This window comes from Perna viridis, chromosome 3, assembly GCF_037379345.1.
Source record: "Perna viridis isolate PV_CMFRI_1.1 ecotype Kerala chromosome 3, ASM3737934v1, whole genome shotgun sequence".
Classification (NCBI taxonomy): domain Eukaryota; kingdom Metazoa; phylum Mollusca; class Bivalvia; order Mytilida; family Mytilidae; genus Perna; species Perna viridis.
Window position 1 is genome coordinate 45,055,840 of NC_142447.1, and position 19,407 is coordinate 45,075,246.

Below are 19,407 nucleotides of genomic sequence, written 5' to 3' on the forward strand. Positions count from 1 at the left end.
GACGGAATATGAGCTGGTCTAAAGGAAAAAAAGCGGGTCTAAAGGAAAAAAGATTTTTTTACCAACAAAAGGGATTAGTCATACAAAAATGATATATATATTTTTTTGTCTTAAAAATCGTAATTTACCTTTGACCCCATTTTTTCAAAGACGTGATCACAATCGATACGTAGGACATCCATATTTCGATAGAGCTTGAAATAAGCATTCCATCAATAAATAGTTTTTTCCGTATTATATTCCGGTAAATTGAACCTTACAAAATATCCTACCAAAGAATAACACCGGATATACCAAAATCAAAATAAAAAAAAAAGAATAGAATAGAAATCCCAAGCATCATACAAGAAAAACCAAATGAATATTTTTGAATAAGTAACTCACTTCGCAGTGCAGAAAGTGAAAAAAAAAACTTTTACTGTCTTGTGAATTTTTTTTTTTTTACTTTGATAGGAGGTTAACAGTAGGTAAAGAAAATACTTATTTTCCAGGAACACTCGCTCAGTTTTGTCTTGTCCGATGAAATAAGGGAGCAAACTAACATGAAACTGGACGAATGGAATAAATATGTCCTCGTAGTGGAGACGGACATACCAAGTCAATCAAGTTCGCGTATATTTGAAGTGATGACATAAATGTAACATTAACATATATGGAAGACCACCGAACACATCAGTGTCATATATTCCTCAGGTAACGTTTTTAGTTTTATTAAGAAATGAATTTCAAAGGCATAGTTAAATATAATATGGGGTAGATTTTTTCATAGAATAATTTAAAATAAAAAAAATATTTTTAGGGGTTTTGCTTATACAAATGTCAGTACCTACTATGAAATAAAGACCTTGGAAAAATCAAAGTTGTTATGCAAGCAATTTGATGTGAGATTTTGCAGCTGATTGCTAGATATTTAGTTTGTATCAAAATCAACTCTTTATAAGAAACAGTTACAATAGTATGTATTCATTTGTTTTTGCCTTTTTGCGCATCGTCAGTATTTATTTTTGTGCGCGCAATGTAACTTTTTTGTGCAAAATATTTATTTTGTGTCCATAATATATCTATTTTAGGCGCACAATAAAACTATTTTGTGCGCTCAATGTATTTTATGCGCACAAAATGATTATTATGAGCGCACAATATCTATTTTGTCAATTTAAGTTTTTTCCATGTGATCAATGTCTAGAGACAATACACACCGATATGTTTGTTTTCATTTTATCTACCATGAACCTTTGCAGGAAGTATTTTACCAAGACTAGCTAGCCTATAATATTACATATCCATTGTTTGAGAAGATATCTATGCTGGGTCGGATTACATGTAACTTCACCGCCACTTCCTTTCCCAATATAACTCATACTTCCCTCGTTAATCCAAAGTAACCTGCCTAAATAAATAATAACAATAAAATAACAAACTCCAGCCCTATCAATCAAAGCCCTACATTAATCTGAAATTAAGTACATGTGGCATAAAAGCGGCAAAGTCTGTAATGCTTGATTTTGATTGTGATATCATATAAATATTCTAGATTTACATGTATAATCATAGACCTGGAATTTTTTTGTTGTATAAGTTGGGGTTGATTTTTTCAACATGAAAACGGGCTTGCTCCCACTATGCAACCCTACTGGTAGTTATACTACAATCGTTCTGTTAGAGCAACCAAATGTGTTGAATTTATATTTACTGGTGATATACGGTCACGATGTACGGATTCGGCATAAATCAAAAAAAAAAAAAAAAAACGCTCGGCGAGCCTCATCTTTTACACCGATTCTAAGCCTCATCCGTATATTGTTTTTTTTTTTAATTCTAGTCAATATAGTTATTTTCTTTTTATATAGACACACACGAAAAGGTGATCCCAGAGTAAGGGTGCCTCGCTTCAACTATTTTTTTTTTCAAATAGAGTCGAACAATGTTACTATTCTTTGCTCTGCAATCACTTAACTAAAGATAAATCTTATAGAAATAAACACAGGTATAGTCACCATCATTTTCGGTCCAAGCAAGGAGTGTATATTCTGGTCCAAGCTATTGTAGAAATTAAGAGTATGAATGTACAAGTCCTTGTTTTGAATAAATTAGAAGTATTTGTGAGTGATACCTGTGATTTTTTTATGAGATTCATCATTTATTAAGTGATTGCAGAGTGATATATAGTAAATAAGTAATAAATAGTAAATAGTGATATACCCGATTTTATTTGAAATAGCCAGCGTATATAACATTGGGGACGAAATGGGAATGGACCGAGTGAAGTATAAATTACGAATGACTACCACTTCGTTCTCCTACTTATGTCACCCCATTTCGTAACACAGCACATACTTGTGAAGTACACTGTTATGTACATGGACATGTAAGTACTGGTAGCTCTTGCATTGTGATAGAGACCATATAGATAGATGAATCACATAAAAGGAAAGCAATTTTATGGCAGAACGTTAATGAGCTGCACATATAATTATTTTTGCATTTAGCTTTCAAGGATTTTAATTTAAATTTTTTTTTAGCCCGACTCAAATAACAACGCCTATGCTGTCTTGGAAGGCTAATTTTCATTTTGCAAGGTTGTTTTCCTAAAGTGAGGCATAAAAGTTAGATTTTTAAAAAAATATCGACAAACGTCTAGAGCTCACCTCTTTTTTATTTGGATATTGATACATGTATGTCGGGTTGGGGTCAGAACGATGTGCCATACAAAATGTTGGAGTACTGGCGGTACCTCGGAGTACCACCCTTCAACCGCTTGTAACGACTTTCAAGTTGAAATTGTGCATGTCACACCTACCTAGTTCGATTTGGAATCATTTTCCTGTATGCTGATACCAAATTTGCTACAAAATTACATTTATTATTGAAGTTTCGATAATATTCCATGAGAGACCCTGTTTTGTTGACATTTTGAACCGTAATAAGAGTAGGCAGAGCTTGTTACCTTTGGAACGGAACGGAGCAAAAACGATTTTTAAAACCAGAATCTAACAGAATATTTCTAAATTTCGCTGAAAAATTACGTGTCTGCTACCCTTCCACGAACGGATTTAATAGATGACAAAAATATTGTAGATCGTTTTCGTCACTTAAAATTTGAAAAGTATATAAAAAAATTCTATTTTAAAAGTATTTCAGATAAATTTTCGACAATTTTGTCACCTTAAATATAAATGTCGTTAAAAACTGTCAATCAAAAGTTACATAATTTCACCTGGCCTAACACTTTGACAAGTTTATGACCCCACGCTTAGTAATTACCAGGTCAACCAGGTGTGAAATACATTCTATTGTTGTTAACCTGGCAAGCCTCATATGTGCATCGTTAATGATCCTTCAAAATAACAACAATTAATTTATTAATGTTTTGATCATTAGGAGCACAAAAAATAATTCCAGGATTCTCACTCGTCTTCAGCCAATCGTTTTCAACTGCCGAAAAAAGCTGCAAGATGACTCGAAATGTAATTAATTTAAGGATTAGTCGTGTTAAACGATTTCAATCTTTAATGGATGCCAATCGATATTTACTCCCATGTAAAAACAAACCCTTCACGAACCTCGCTCATATATAGCTATCTATTTTTAGGAATTTAAATGCATACACTATAAAAACAGTGTCTGCGATGTGTGACTGGGCTCTGCTACCTCCAACTACTAACAGACATTTACCAACAGAATCCCCTAAAGGGGTGGTCGTGCCAGATAGTCAAGACTGTAAAAACCCCCAATCATTGTGTGACCGGTCATCTAATGGATTTCAATTAATTTTAACACAATACCGGACAGTTAGGAAGTATTAACCAACAATAAATATTTCTTTTATGATTCTCTTTCTTCTTGAAACGAAACAAATCATAATGATTACGGACTTCTTCAATTCGACTCATGATCCAGCAGTAAGACATCACGGAGCAACCACTTACAGAGTTCAAAATGACTTTGCCAATGTGGCCAAGCTCCTTTCTATCTGTCTAGTTTCTGCTTTATCATCTGGTGACCGTGAGAGGGGCTTTAATAGGTACAATCTGATCAAGATCCACATGTATCTTAGGAACAGACTCAAAGTTTCATCAGTCTATTCTGTTCTAAAGATCTGTCTCCATCCTTCTGATTTGAGGAGTTTCAGGTTGAAGAGGGCTTTTGAGGTGTGGTGTTTTGGAAAGGACAGGAGGATTTTCTCATCCCATAATAGTAGCTTTTGTCAAACAGTAACTATTTCTAGACTTAATGCATCAAAGCTTTGTCATAATGTAAAAAAAACTATTTTTCTAACAGTATATATTTTATTTTATAATGTAACACACGTTTTCTTATAGAAAATAAGAGTTATTTTATTGTAACATTTATTATATTTATTGTTATGTCTGTATCTGTAAACTTAAAATAAAAATAAATATATTAAGCATGTTTATGTCTTTAGTTTATGATACTATTGACTAATTACAAAAATATGCTGCACATAATGTGTTGTTTGTGCTTTACGCAAAAGTGACTATAGCCCTCAAAATCCTAGCTAAAACCCTGCTTATAGACTATATTGGAAAAGCCATAACTACCAATTTTAAGTCTTTAGTACAACTTGGCCAGAAATCAAAACCACAACCTCTAGACTTGAGTGAAGTGCATTTCTAAGAGACCACCGATGTAGTCATATCCAATTAAAGCGTATTCCAGGATTTAACATAAAAATACAATGTACATACATTGTACATATACATGTATATGATAAACACACTATAAACAATGTTTCTTCAAATGTTGATCTGTAACATATTCACATAGACCCAAGACATGCAAGATGCAACCTTCAATGGAATGTTGTATAACTGTTAGATCTTCTACAGAGTGACAATCTCTTGACCATTAAGCCTCATGATACATGTGACTAAATATCTGACTGTGAAAGTTCTTTAAGTCATGGATATCAGTTTTAGTGGATTACGGAAGAAATACATGTTTGTGGATTCTTGCATTTGTGGTTTTGAGGTTTTCAGTATACACATCAATGGGAATCTCCTTTTCGTTGGGAACCAAATGGTGGTTTAGCATACCCATGAAAAATGTGAAAATTGGTACCCCACGAACAATAGTTCTTTCAAAGTAATCCTTTGGGTATATAGTTTTGCCAGTTTTTTATTTTATAACTAATATTTCATATGCATTCTTTCTTTTATAAAGTACACTCAGATGATGCAATGTGAATGTAGATTATAGAAATAAGCATCTAGAAGTTAGTGGATGATGATTGATCATGGATATTCCGCAATTGATAGAGACTTTGGTTGTTTCTGGTGGAATGGGCACTGTGTTGATGTATTTGAACAACAGAGCCAATACTGGAACAGACTATGCATTGTTAGGTACACTTTGAGGAAAGAGGATAAGGATCTATCACAATGAAACTTTGATCACATATTCCTAATGTAATATGAACTTTTGAATTTATACCATTTATTGTTTTAGATCAAAGAGCACTGCACCCACAAATTTTTATATTTAATAAAGTTAATTAAGAATTTTTTTTCAGAAAAAATTATTGTTTTTAAAGCCTTTTTTGTTGATACATGATCATTGACAATTAATCAACAATATATTGTTATTATGAAGATCGGCTTGGAAGTGTACCGGGACCTTAGATTTTTACTTATATACACATATCCATCTCAGATTAAACTGATCAAGGAAAAGTGCATTTAGGTTGTTTTATACATGTTTCTCTAATTCTTGATACAGGTTACTTAGCTTGTGCATTCTTCTTGTTACTACTTCATCAAGTGGCACCATTGTTTCATCCAAATCCTGCTAGAACTGATAATGGGATTTACAGGTATCTATTGCATTGTTGTATACTTTACTCCTCTCATTCTCCATATTTTTATTGTGCCCCCGCATAAAACTTAAAAGCAGCATATTATAAAGTGACCTGTATGTTTATATGTCCAGCTGTTTTTTCAATCACCCTGAACTAATTTAAACTTTTAGATGGGTTTCTTTGAAACTTGACTGAAATATTCAGTGTACAGTGCATTTTCTCTTGTTAAAAATTATTATGTCTCCCACTTCCACACTCATTGAGGCCAGACATATATTGCTTTTTGTGGTGTTTGTCTGTGTCAATAGTTTGTGCTATCTGTAACTTTGATATTGTTTATTAGATTAAAAGAAACCCTAATACTTTCAGTTCAGTGTGTATCAATGCAGAACTCATTAATTTTTTTTTTATATATTGATATTTTTTAGTTTCCCATATTGAAACAGGGATAGACACATGTTCTGTATAAAAAACTTGCATTTCTCTTTTCAATATCTCTCTACTTTAGATATTGACATGTATCTTTAGTTGTATTGCACATCAGCAGGTCTTCATCTATATTGTAAAATGGTAAAGAATGTCAATTTGTTTCAACACTTGATATTTTATATCCTCAGTTATTGAGTGGAAGGGTATATAAAGATCCTTGTGTCTATGTGTCTGTTACACTTATGGGTTCATAATGATCATTAGAGCTTTGGAGTTTAGACACTTTTTACACTAGAGCTAGCCCTTTTTTCACTTGGAAGATTTGAATAATGGTGCACAATGTATCTGTGATCACTACATTGTAAGTCACACATCTTTAATTTTAGATCCACTTAGATTTTGACACTTGTTTCTTTTAGGTCTTGCTCCAACCAAGGACTATGGTGTGCATTCATGATACCGACCATTAGTGTTCTGACTTCCTATGTTGGTCTACAAGGTATAAGTATACTATAAAATGACACAGGGGTATAAATTAGGACATACAAGATGGTAGCCCAGACCATACTTTTGTTTACTATTTTCTATGTTCAACTAAATTTTACCAAAAAGTTTGGTGCCCGGCAACTTCTAATTTTTTAGCCCTGTGACATGATAATTATCAGACCATAGTCTTTTAGTAACAATTTCACCATTTTACTAGAGTTTTACAAATTATTGTCATAAAATGTATGTGTAAAATTGTGAAACACTGACCTCCTCTAATTGATATAGGGCAGTTTGTATTATGACAGTAAAGGACACTCGTGAAGCAAACTAACTTATTTACAAGTCCAGTACTATTGTTTGTAAATATGCCAAAACTGTTTTATTACTTTACAAATATCCAAATTTGATTTATAGTAAAAACAATCTTAAAAAATATTTTAAAAAATGTCTAATATTTTTATAATTTTTTTTCCTCCCTTTTATTTGCTGTTCATAGAGTTTATTTCATATTTCAGGAGAAGATGAAGTGAATATTACTACAGAGGTACTATTAATGTTATTCACATTATGTTTGGCTTTGGTTCTGTACAATCCTACAAATAATTCACAGATTGTTGGAGCACTGTTGTTACTATGGCTTAAAGAATTAATCAAACAACAAGGTGTGTTGTTAAAACTTAGAAATATATTTAAGTACCATTCTGTGTAAGAATCAGACAAGGAGTGGCACATCATATTTCTTAATTTGGTCTTTTTGCCTCAAACATATTCAAATACATGTAGAAAACAACTATTAAGCTATTCAAATTCTGAAGCATTCGTGAGGAAGACATTATTTGACTGCTTATATAAGGAATTCCAGCCATTTTTCCATACAGCATTTCAACTAAATTTGACCTGTCAGTATTTTGAAAACGCAAACTTTACAAACACTTTGCCAGTAATTTCTTGAGGTTATGAGGTATAAATAATTGGATAATGCAATAAAATATCTGTGTATTTTTTCTTCATGTGCCACACCTTAGACACATTTTGCCTGATTCTTAGACAGAGAAGTACTTAATAAAACTGATTATTCATCCTTTTTCAAATATCCATTCAGATTTTTATTTAGCAGTATTTCTTCTGCATGTATTTAATTCAGGCTTTTTAAGTCTGGTTGCACTTGTTGTTGCTAGGTATCTCATCTCATATGACACAGTTTTCATTTGAAATGTTGTCTCTGAGATGTGAAAAACAGCAAAGCAAACACATATGAAGTTATCTTCAGACAGCAATGAAAATCCCTTAACAGATTAAGATATGCCCCATCTATATAAAGCAACATACCAAGTTTAAAAACAATCCATCTAATTGGAGTCAAGATGACTGCAACGAAACTTTGGATGGGCAGACAGAGTGACAAGGTGATCCCAAGTTATCATCCACTCACTGAGTGAAGGTAAAATATGTCAAGATTTCACTGTGTTTAATGCTTTATGCTGGCATGATATTTATACAATCTATTCATTAAAACTTTTCCACCTTTTAGAATGTTCCTCCTTACTAGTACTTTCAGTGTTACTACTCCTTCTTTAGATATTGGTTAGTTGTGTTAACTCATTATTCTTGGTTTTTTTATACAGTTGTCTGTCTAGACAGGACATAATAAAGAATGTGTCCAACTGACCATAGTTCACACTTCGCACAATAACTCAAAAATGCTGCAACCAATTTTCATGAAACTTTGGTGAATTATTTTTTTCTATTGATGTGAGATCCCTATTGATTTTTATAAATTTTCACTTTTTGAGTTGTGGGACTTTTATTCATACAAAATTTGACGATTTTATGTTGTCTGACTATAACTCAAAAACCCTTGCAGCCATGTCAATGAATCTTTGATGAATTGTTAACTTATGTAAGCACCCTTTAAATTTAAATAAATTTCCCATTTTACGATTTTGAGTTATTGAACTTAGTTCATAAAAAATGGTTGGGTTACAGTTTTCTGACAATAACTCACTAGTGGTTGAATCCTTTTTTCATGAAACTTAATAAAATAGAATTGTTATTGTTGTTAGCTCCCTTGTCAATTGTGATCATTATCTGATTTTCTGTTTAATAATGTTAACTCCTTTAGTTTTGATATATTTGAACACAATCAAAGTTAGAGATGTATCAAGCTTGAATTTTGTGATAATATTTGCTCCATCTGTTCAGGATTACATTTTAATTTTAAAATGGAACATGATATTGCCAGGTAAGGTCATTCATATTTTTGCTGTTGGTATTCAGGCCTTACCTGACAGATATTTGTTTTACATCTATATTGTTTTCTTTATTGCAGATTTAAGCAACATTAGATTATGTATCTTCTACTGTATATTGTATTACTCTATGTCAACACATATTCCTAGGACGTTTCCAAAATCATTTTCATTTGGAGAACTCACAGTTGTATTACAGTCAACACTTCTAATTACATTTAAGTTTTTTCAGCTAGTCATCATTGTAAGTATTGTCATGTTTTGAAGAATTAAAGATTCAAACATAAAGAATGAAAGCTATTTTGAAAAGAAAATAAATTAGTTTTCTTGTAAAATTAGGTACTAGGGGAAATGATGGTTAGTGCTCTTAAAAACTGAGTATAGTGAATGAGTGATGAGAAGAATATTGTAAAAAACTGAGTATAGTGAATGAGTGATGAGAAGAATATTGTAAAAAACTGAGAATAAACATATTATTAAGATTAAAACCACTTTGGCATTGCAACTAAATACCATTAAGTTCCATCAAGGAAAAAGTTACAGGGGTGGATCCAGAGACTTTGAAAAGGAGGGTTGCCAGCCAGGGTTCCTCAGAAAAAGGTGGGCTAGGAAATTATTTACCATTTTTTGTCAATTGTACACATGAAAATGACAAATTTTCCCCCAAAAAAGGAGGGATGTACATGTTTCCTTTATTTTATAGAATCATTTCATATCTCATACATGAAAATTTAACCTCTTTTTCAACAGGATGATTCCAAAGAAATCATTTCCACATTGCCAGTGGAAGACATCATGATCAAAATAGCTTTGGTAAGAATGGTTCATTTTATAACTTATTATGAGTCTTTGTTTTTATCAGTTAGACAAATGTAATATTTTAAATTATTAAAAAGCATAAATTCAAAATATAAATGTAATAATGGATTTGTGTTTTTAATTAAAAAAAAACCAATTTAATTCATAATAGATTACATGGAGGGTTAAATTAAAATTACCTAACTGATAAAATGTAAGCAATAGCAGTCTGTATAACAGGTGACAATATCGGGTAAAAACTAAAAAATTTTAAACCACTGCAATGGTCCTGACTTAGTTCAGGCATTTCTAATAGGAATCGTTGGTTAAACTACAGTGAGAAGGAGATATATCTTGATTGATCACTGATATGGTGGTGTGCTACTTTTAGAGTGGCAATAAATATCTTTTTAGTCTTTGAAGATATTTTTTTTCTCCATTTATGGTGGTAGAGCTTACAACTCACAATACAAAAGAGAATAACAAGAAATCTCTTATAGAAAAAATATTGAAAACCTCTCTAAAAGATGTACACCTGTATGTCAGTGTTCAGTCCCTGTATGTCTCTTTCTGCTCTCTAGGTTCCCCCTTCCATTACAATTCATTAGTTCAGTATATTTCAACACAAACAGGCCACTTAAAATTGCAACCAGTCAAGATTGGAAAAAAACAGTAGTCAAAATAGACAGAAGATATGAAAATAAAGTGAAAATAAAAGGAACTAAATACAATTACTAAATAAAGTAAATACATGTAATATTGCATTGTAGAAAGATTTTTAATACAATGGTGTCATATTTAGAAAGAGACACCTATATGTTTAAAGGAATGACAGCAGTATTTTATGTACATTTGAAAGTTTATACATTTGATTAAAAAATTAATTGCATCAACATACAAAAATTTGTCAGGTTTACATCTCAAGACAATTGCTTGTAAACACATTTGAAAAAAAAAATGCACAGTATTAAAGGAATTTAGAATATTTTCATTTAAAACTTGCATACAATGTACAGGAAATGCAATGAAGAGCAGAACATTGTCATTTATATTCAGCTATCCATACTTGGTGTGCTTCTATCAACAACTTTACTCCACATTTGTAAAGATATTCAGTTCAAGTGGAAGTTCTATGCAGCATATGGTATTTCAGTCACAGTGTGTGTAGTGTTTGGTCTACAAGGAAAAAATCCTGTCACTGCTGTTTATCATTATGTTACTAGTGACTTACCTAGGGTAAAGTTTCTTTTTATCTTACAGATTTCTAATTCTTTATGGAAACACATATTTGATTTCTATGGGGCTAGAATAAAATTTTCTATTCTGCATTTCATCTTTACTAAAAAAAAGGTTCTGCCTTTTATTTTATTTGGCACATAGCATTAAATTTATCAGGGGTTGATTTCATAAAAAGTCACAAATTAGTTGTAAGTTATGACATCACAATACTTCAATACTTTATAACATCATAACTTATTTTTTACTTTAAAAAGATTTTTTGTGAAAAATATTGCAGGATAATAAGAAATCCTGCCTTTTTATTTATGGGCAGTCCTGCTTATTTATTTCAGGAAAATTTGGATCCTGCCTTTTTAGCTCACCTGGCCAAAGGCCATGTGAGCTATTGCCATCAATTGGCGTCTGTTGTCGTCGTCATCTGTCGTAGTCGTTGTTAACAATTTTTCAAAACTCTTCTCCTCTGACACTACTTGACCAATTGGAACCAAACTTGGTATGAATGTTCCTTAGGATATCCTGCATAGAACTGATATGGGGATTTTTGATCTGTTGAAAAACATGGCTGCCATTACTAAAAATACAACATAGGGGTCAGTCAGTAGTTTTTCGCATATATCTCCAAAATGTTGGATGTAGCTAAATTCTGACAGGGTAAAAGTGTTCAGCATGATGAGATCTATCTGTGGTCAAAGTTTCATTTTAATCCGTTAAGCCATGTTGAAGTTATTGCCCTTTTTCAACATTTTTTGCTATTTTTTATGTTATTTCTTTCAAAAATCTTCTCCTCTTATACTACTTGACCATGTTCCTTAGGATATCATGCATAGGACTGATGTGGGGATTTTTGATCTGTTGAAAAACATGGCTGCCATTTCTAAAAATAGAACATAGGGGTCAGACAGTAGTTTCCACATATATCTCATGACAATTCTGACATGGGGTAAAAGTGTTCAGTATGATGAGATCTATCTCTGGTCAAATTTTGGTTTTAATTCGTTAAACCTTGTTGAAGTTATTCCCCTTTTTCAATGATTTTTGCCCTTGAAGGGGAAAAATGACCTTTTTTTTTAACAGTTTTCAGTTAATATCTTGAAAAGAGACTTCCAATTGTTGAAATGATCCTTATGCTAAGCCCTACCAAAGACTTCTTGAGTCAAAGTTGTTGGACAACTTCTTGTTAAATTTACTGCCTTTGAATGGCAAAATTCATCCAGGTGGGCGATTCAGGCTCCTGGAAGCCTCTTGTTTAAAATTTCATCCTAGCTATAATATTGTCATTTATTTTCAGCTATCCATACTTGGTATTCTTCTATCAACAACTTTACTCCACATTTGTAAAGATGTTCGCCCTTATGAAAACCAACCTTAGTTCCCTGAATGAGTAAACCAAGTAAAGGAACAAATGTGGAAAAAGCAAGACACTTGTAACTTCATGATATATATGCTTTATTTCATTGATATTTTATCCTGTAAGATCTCATTATAAAGTTTGTGAAATTCCCAAATAAGGTAAAAATGTATATAGATACATACATATATATATATTATATATAATATAAAGACTTAAAGTATCATTGAAAAGCAATCATTTTAATGATGACTTGTATTTGCAGGTATATTTGTTAGCATGGAGTATCAGCATGACAACAATGACAATCATATTTACAGTGTTCAAGACAACTGTTTCCACGGTGACTAGAAAGTTCTTCCATGTTGTTGTTGTTGTCATATATGTACCTGGTTTATGGTTAGATCCAGGATTCCTTATGGTCTCATCTTTGTTGGCATTTTGTGTTCTATTTGTGATTGAGGTACGTTTATCCTCATTAACAATTTTGTACATTATTTAAGAACATTCATGTCATTTTATTTTTAGAATTTGAAATAAATTTTCTGGCTGATTATGGCCCTAATTAATATTTAATTTTGTATTATGTATACAGAAAAGAAGCTAATAGTACATATATAATATGCCTGAATCAATTTGGAAGACAACAGCGTTTAACATAATTAAGACCTATTAATAATTCAAATAGAGATAATAACAAATTTTATAAAGATGAAAAAAAACTTCATGTATATTGAAATGAATTTCGTGTTAACCATAAACAATTCTCTTTAGGTGAATAAATTAACAGGCTTCAATCATTGGACAAATATAAAATGGGATTTAGTAGAGTATGACCATTGAAATATTTTTCTTATTGAACTTCTGATATTTTGAAGGAAAAAAATATCACTAGTGCATAACAATGGATAAAGAGGCTATTAAATTAATTATATAGAATTCAGAAAAAAACTGTCTTTTGATAGGTGTAAATGTTACCAGTTAATTTGTTGTTGGCTAATGAAAAAATCTTGTCATTTAATACTATTGCTTTGTATTAAGCAAGAAATTTTCGAATGCTGGCGTATGTTTGCTCCCCAGATAATTTTTTTCTAGTTATATCTATAATACTTTTGAGGCATTAAATGGCTTATGATGCTGATTTATTTTGCTATCAGCAAGTCAAATAACTGATTGTACAAATATGGTATGGCTGAATAAATCAGGCAGCAATGGCATCAAACTCAATTAAGACCTGTTAATAATTAAACCTAAAGTATTAACAAAGGTTAAAAAAAACATTAGATTTATTCAATGAACTTACATGTAGTATTGACTATAAACAACTCTCTTTAGATGTATAACCTCAACAGGGTCCAGTTAAAAGTTAAACTCTGACAAAGCTTCTACCTTCATAAATTTTAAATGTTAGCAGTTATATAGAGCATGTAAAAATAGTATTTCCATGAATTCTACATGTAATACTAACAAAAATACCAGTAAATGCTCTAGATTCAATTGAAATTATGATACTAAATAAGGAATCTGAACAAAGTTTTAACCACTTAGTTATTGATAACAATACCTTTATTTCTGTTACTTATTTAAAGCGTGCAAGTGCAACAGGCTTATTTCCAAACCTGAACCACCGAGCTTATAACAAATAAAACTTTCTTTGAGAAGATATTTTCCTTTAAAAATTTGCATGGAAAATCTTGTGTTGAGGTATTAAGTGAAATACATGTACTTTACCTATTTACCGTCTCCTTGTTGGTGGTGTTGGAAGCATGAATATTGAATTAAAGCACCGATGGCATTAAACCTCGGAAGTCAGGAGATATTTATAGGTATTTGAAAACTTATAATCTGCTGATGGTAATTTGCTCTTTCTGAATTTCCAAAAAGATTAATTATTTACAATTGGATCAATGCTTTCACCACTAGTAGAACTACACATCCACACAATACTGATGATTCAAAATTTCAATTAAAATTTCGTTTTTTCTTTTTCTGTTTTTTTTTTTTTTGGTTTCGGTTCATTTCATTTTTATTTTGTTTCTTAATGTGTAATCATGACAACCTATTTTTAGTTTTAAGTGCCACCAATCACACTGAATCCATTTATGGGTATCAAAGGCATTAATAAAATAGAGTTCAAACTTCTATGTATGTATTTGAATTTTTCTTTGACAATCCATCATGTAAAATAACCATCAATCGTTTACTGTAAAAACGGGCAAAATATTTGTACGATATAATAAATTTGATACATTTTAAAATTCATCCGCCAGATTTTTTCATGGTGGAAGTACCTTTAAGGCGGTTATCAACCGGAAGTCCTTTTGATTGACACCAGATGGTTTTAAATCTCAAAAGTCACATGACTTCTGAGTAAAAAGTATGCCTTTAGATATATGAGGATCAACAACCTTTCCTCAGCAATGGTCTTGACAACAGGAATGTACATACATTCTTCAGATTATAATTTGTAATGCACTACAACACTATAACAATATAATTTTCATTTTTTTTTCAGACTATGAGATATATAAATGTCCCTCCAGTAGGAGCAATTATCAAAGAAAAATACCAGATATTTATGGACCACCAGGATCAAGGACCATTAGCCCTGACACCTTTATATTTGATAGCTGGTCTGTCACTTCCATTGTGGCTATCATTTATATTACTTCCAGGTAAAATATATTTTTAAGCATAGGGAATGTGGATTTCAAGTTTATGTGTTCCCTGTGGAAATAGATAGTTTTAATTTCAATTTATATAAACATAGTGGTCAAGTTTTTCACTTTATCCCTTTTAATCTTACCCAAAAAGTCATTTTTGTAATTTTTTGGAAAAAAAAACATGTTATAAAAAAAGGTCATATAATAAAATAATAGTAAGAGAAGTCACTTCTCCCTGTTTATCTCAAGTAGCTTGAGCCCTGAAATATCATAAAACTGTGTTCAATTTCAAGTGTTGATTGTAGCCTTGACAAAATGAATTGTCTGTGTGTACAAATATCCATTTTTTGTCAGTTAAATCTTGGAATTCTTCATAAGTGTGATACGAAATTTTCATCTCAGTCCCAAATAGGCCACACATTTAAATATTGATTGATTATTTGTAATTCCATGGAAGTTATTACATGAATTTCTGGACAAGAACAATCAATCAATTGAACAGATCCTGTTTTTTACTAGTTCAACCAGTTGAACTTGATTTTTAATGTGATAGCTCTTAGAAGCAATAGCCCACAGGTAGACATGTCACCCAAATCCAACACTTTAATTCCGCCTCTGAGCCAGGGGTTGAACCCACAAACTCTCTCACTCAGGTGAGCAAACTACCACAAGATGTAACTCAGGAGGTTCCTGTTTAAAGAAGTCACAGTTTAAAAGTTTGATACTACGTACGACACAATATTTATTCTAGCACATCTAAGCTCATTATTTTTCTTTACATCTTTTAGGGAACAGAATATTAGGGTATGCTGGAGTGTTATCTGTAGGTATAGGTGACGCTGTAGCTTCTGTTGTTGGAAGCTCTGTTGGCAGAATCAAGATACCAGGTATTAAAGGTTTATTTCTTATCCTTGTGAATGAATGAATTCTTATTGCAGATACATCCAAGTTTATTAGTGCAACCTAGAATTTTCTTTAATGAAAATCATAGAAATTCATATTTGAAATAGTATATAATTGACACCAATATCTTTATGTTCAATTTAACTACATTACCTCATCTAGGAGCTTAAATTCTATTGAAAAGACTACAAAAGCTGTTTTTTTTTCTCATCGCAGTCGGTATATTTTTGCTTTTTACCTTTTGACCTTAAGGACACTCTTCAATGGAAACGCAAGTCACCTGATTGCAATTCTGTTTCCCAATTGGCCAAAAACTTAGTGGCTTTATAAAAAAATGTATTGAAAATTTGTAATTGCGTGCCATGTGTTTTCTTGAAAGAAATGTAGATAAAAAGAAGAAAATTTTACTGCATCTTTTTGAAAGATAGTACTTGTTTGATATATTACTGTTGACTGTATTTACAATTTGAGCAAGTCAAGTAATTCTTTTTGTGATACATTTAACCAAATGATGTTGTTTATCTGAAAAGGAAATCACATGAATCAGGATTCAAACAGTGACTAGACAAAGAAAATTGACACACACAACAAAGAAAAAAGTAAATGAGAAACACACTCGGCATGTACATAGCGCACCGTTCGGGTAGGCGTCGTCTGCTCTCCTAGAAACACCACCAAGTTACTCTTAAATGTTACACTGTGGTTACTATGACACAGTAAACAGCAGAGCCTCATTAGACATCCATTCTTACCCAAAGGTGTCTGAGATTTCCCCCAGCTTGCAGTTATTGTTTGATTCTTTATCTCACTTCGAGTTTGTTTTCCAGTTAATGTTTGAATTCAAATGACCTACATTTAATAGCTGATCATGACATATCAGTGTGGTCAGTGATATGTCACAACCAGGTATAAAATATGGGTTACTTCAAAACATAAAAAAATGCAAGTAATAATCAGTCACAGTAATCTTTTCAGGAAGTGTGAAAACTATTGAAGGAACTTTAGCATCTGTTATATCTCAGTTCATCACTTTGTATAGTTTACAGTACTTTGGTGAGTTTCTATAAATGTTTTTAAGTTACTCGTTATATTAAATAAGAAAATAATCGGGTGCAATTATTGCATTTTTGTCATATCTAACCAGATTTTTTTAAGGAAAAAAATTGGATATTAGTTTGGAGGTGTATGGCGGGTGGTTAGGGCTGCCTAATATTGTCTATGTAATAACTTTATAACTTTGTATATGTGGTTTCCAATGTCATAGGAAACCACAAAGGTGAACAATAATTTTTACAATTATTGCTTTTGTCATGTTCCAGTGTCAGCCATTTTTTAGGTGAAAATAGGGACTTAGACCACCCTTGTCTGTGCAGCAGTTTGAAAAGTATATATCAGACACTTTTCATTTGGATATATTGTCTCATTTGTTAATGTAATTGTCAAGTGTGATATGTACAAATATTGCTCTAATTTGCTATCCGTGCTTACGCATGGCTTTAATTTGCTATCCATGCTTACACATGGCTTTAATTTGCTATCCATGCTTACACATGGCTTTAATTTGCTATCCATGCTTACACATAGCATGAACTGCTATCGACAATAATTTTGTTTTATATAATTATGCTTGTTATTGTTATTTATGTTTATACAAAGCTTTGGTTATGTAATTTTTTGTTTACATTGGGGTCCACTCTTCTATATTTGTTGTGGCCATTTCATTCAAATATATGCTAATATTTGAATGTAATCCATACCCCCCCCCAAGTTCTTTCCTAATGATTTTATGGTATAAGGGGGATAACTCTATAAGTTGCTTATTTTCTGTAAACTCTAAAAGTTTATTATGTTTATAAGTCAGCAGCTGTCTCCAGGTTTCAATAAATTGTTAAGTATTAAGTCAATAACCTGTATTAAAGTATTATATAGATTCTTTTTAAATTGGGATATGCTGTTTTCTAGTGGGAGATGCTGTTTCCTCGGGGGATATACTGTTTTCTAGTGGGAGATGCTGTTTCCTAGGGGAAAATTTGTGACAAGATAAAGATCAAGTTCGAAATTTTCAAACATTGCTTCTGTAATTTCTAAGTGGCAGCCATTTGTTACAAATATAGGAATTTTCAGTGTAGTCGTGTATGAGCTGAAAAACTGGTTTACTGTCAATTTAACAGCCTCTTGTTTACTATATGATTTGAAGTTTTGATGGATCTTTAAAATTATGTTTTATTGATATTAAAAATTTAGCTAACATGATTTTTAAATTATTTCCAATTACAACTTGGTGCCATTTTACAACGATGAAAAAAACAATCCAATTAGGAATCTAAATATTCAAATTATCGATACATGTTTAAGCTTTTATTATTTGTTTTAATATAGTTCAGTATTGAGCCTTAAATGATTGTATAACACTATAGAAATGTTATCGTTCCTTGTTACCACTCATATTTCAAATCCAATGTCTTATCCAAGTCTGTTAGTCTTTTCATCAGAGATTTTATGCACATTTTTGCTTCTTGTTTGAAATTAACAATTGGAATGCTTGCACATTACATGTAATTCAGTCAATAACAGTATATAACTACCAGTAACTTAGTTATTGGTGTACACAGCAGCTTATTTTAGACAGTGAAGTCAACCAGTGCTTTGTTACATAGTGATTGCATCAACTTATAGCATTTATATAAGTATATTAGGATTTTATTTCAGACAGATATATGTCAGCTGTTAATTCAACAAAGGCAATGGTATTTTTTTCAAAACACATAAAACTTAACAACAATTTCTTGTGTTTTCATGTTTGTTTTGAGCTCTATGATATGGACTATGTATGTTTGTTTTACTGTGTGTTTTAGGTTCTTTGTCTATTTCATGGAGTATCCAACTAGTCACAGCGATATTTGCAACAACAGTGTTAGAGGCAGTTACATCACAAATTGACAATCTTATTTTACCATTATTTTTGTACACATTATTGCTGATATAATAAAAATATTGAGTTAATTCAGTGTTTGTGTTTGTGGTTTTTACTGCATGAAATATAAATTCTGAAATTTCATTAATGCATATGCTTGATAATCAGGGTCTAGTATGCATCTGCGTGGATGTAAAACCGTTGACAAGGGCTAGTAGGCTGCACACAAATTAAATTAGTATACATTGTGATGAAATAATTAGAGTAACACAGTTGTCATAAAATAGAAGACAGCTATTTCCTATTCTAAGTATTAGTAGGAAACATTTTTTCTTTATCTCTACATATCCAAATAATTCCATGAATAAGGGCCAAGTTATTTGAATATTAGATACAAAATCATTATAATACAATGAAGAACTCTTCTCGGTGTGTGGGTCAATCTATCATGCAAAAATATTCTCCTTAACTGTGACATCAGGCCATATGTAATTAAGCTTCTGGGTACTTAATGTAATCTTAAGTCCTTACTAAGATTTAGTACAAGGAGTGAAATT

General features: G+C 31.6%; 1 protein-coding gene across 3 annotated transcripts; it reads left to right on the forward strand.

Annotated features, from left to right (window-relative positions):
* The first annotated feature begins 2,279 nt into the window (after positions 1-2,279).
* On the forward strand, positions 2,280-18,939 carry LOC148622449 (uncharacterized). 3 transcript variants are annotated; one of them, XM_088572357.1, is made up of 13 exons: positions 2,280-2,368; positions 5,185-5,366; positions 5,740-5,833; positions 6,667-6,746; positions 7,252-7,398; positions 9,066-9,229; positions 9,736-9,798; positions 10,840-11,019; positions 12,636-12,833; positions 14,886-15,045; positions 15,822-15,920; positions 16,912-16,989; positions 18,792-18,939. In XM_088572357.1, the coding sequence occupies exons 2-13, from the start codon at positions 5,258-5,260 to the stop codon at positions 18,920-18,922; spliced, it is 1,503 nt and encodes a 500-aa protein (XP_088428483.1). In that variant the 5' UTR covers positions 2,280-2,368; positions 5,185-5,257; the 3' UTR covers positions 18,923-18,939. The 3 variants fall into 3 exon arrangements, with proteins under 3 accessions (XP_088428483.1, XP_088428485.1, XP_088428486.1); XM_088572359.1 differs by having other exon boundaries at positions 16,976-16,989; XM_088572360.1 differs by lacking the exon at positions 10,840-11,019.
* Positions 18,940-19,407: the final 468 nt, after the last annotated feature.

What these genes read in the sequence shown, in the direction of transcription:
- LOC148622449 (XM_088572357.1), top strand. Translation starts at nt 5,258, where the DNA reads ATGGATATTCCGCAATTGATAGAGACTTTGGTTGTTTCTGGTGGAATG. An exon ending in TTACTAGTGACTTACCTAGG is followed by an intron (nt 11,020 to 12,635) that starts GTAAAGTTTCTT and finishes TTGTATTTGCAG; the next exon opens with GTATATTTGTTAGCATGGAG. An exon ending in GTATAGTTTACAGTACTTTG is followed by an intron (nt 16,990 to 18,791) that starts GTGAGTTTCTAT and finishes TGTGTGTTTTAG; the next exon opens with GTTCTTTGTCTATTTCATGG.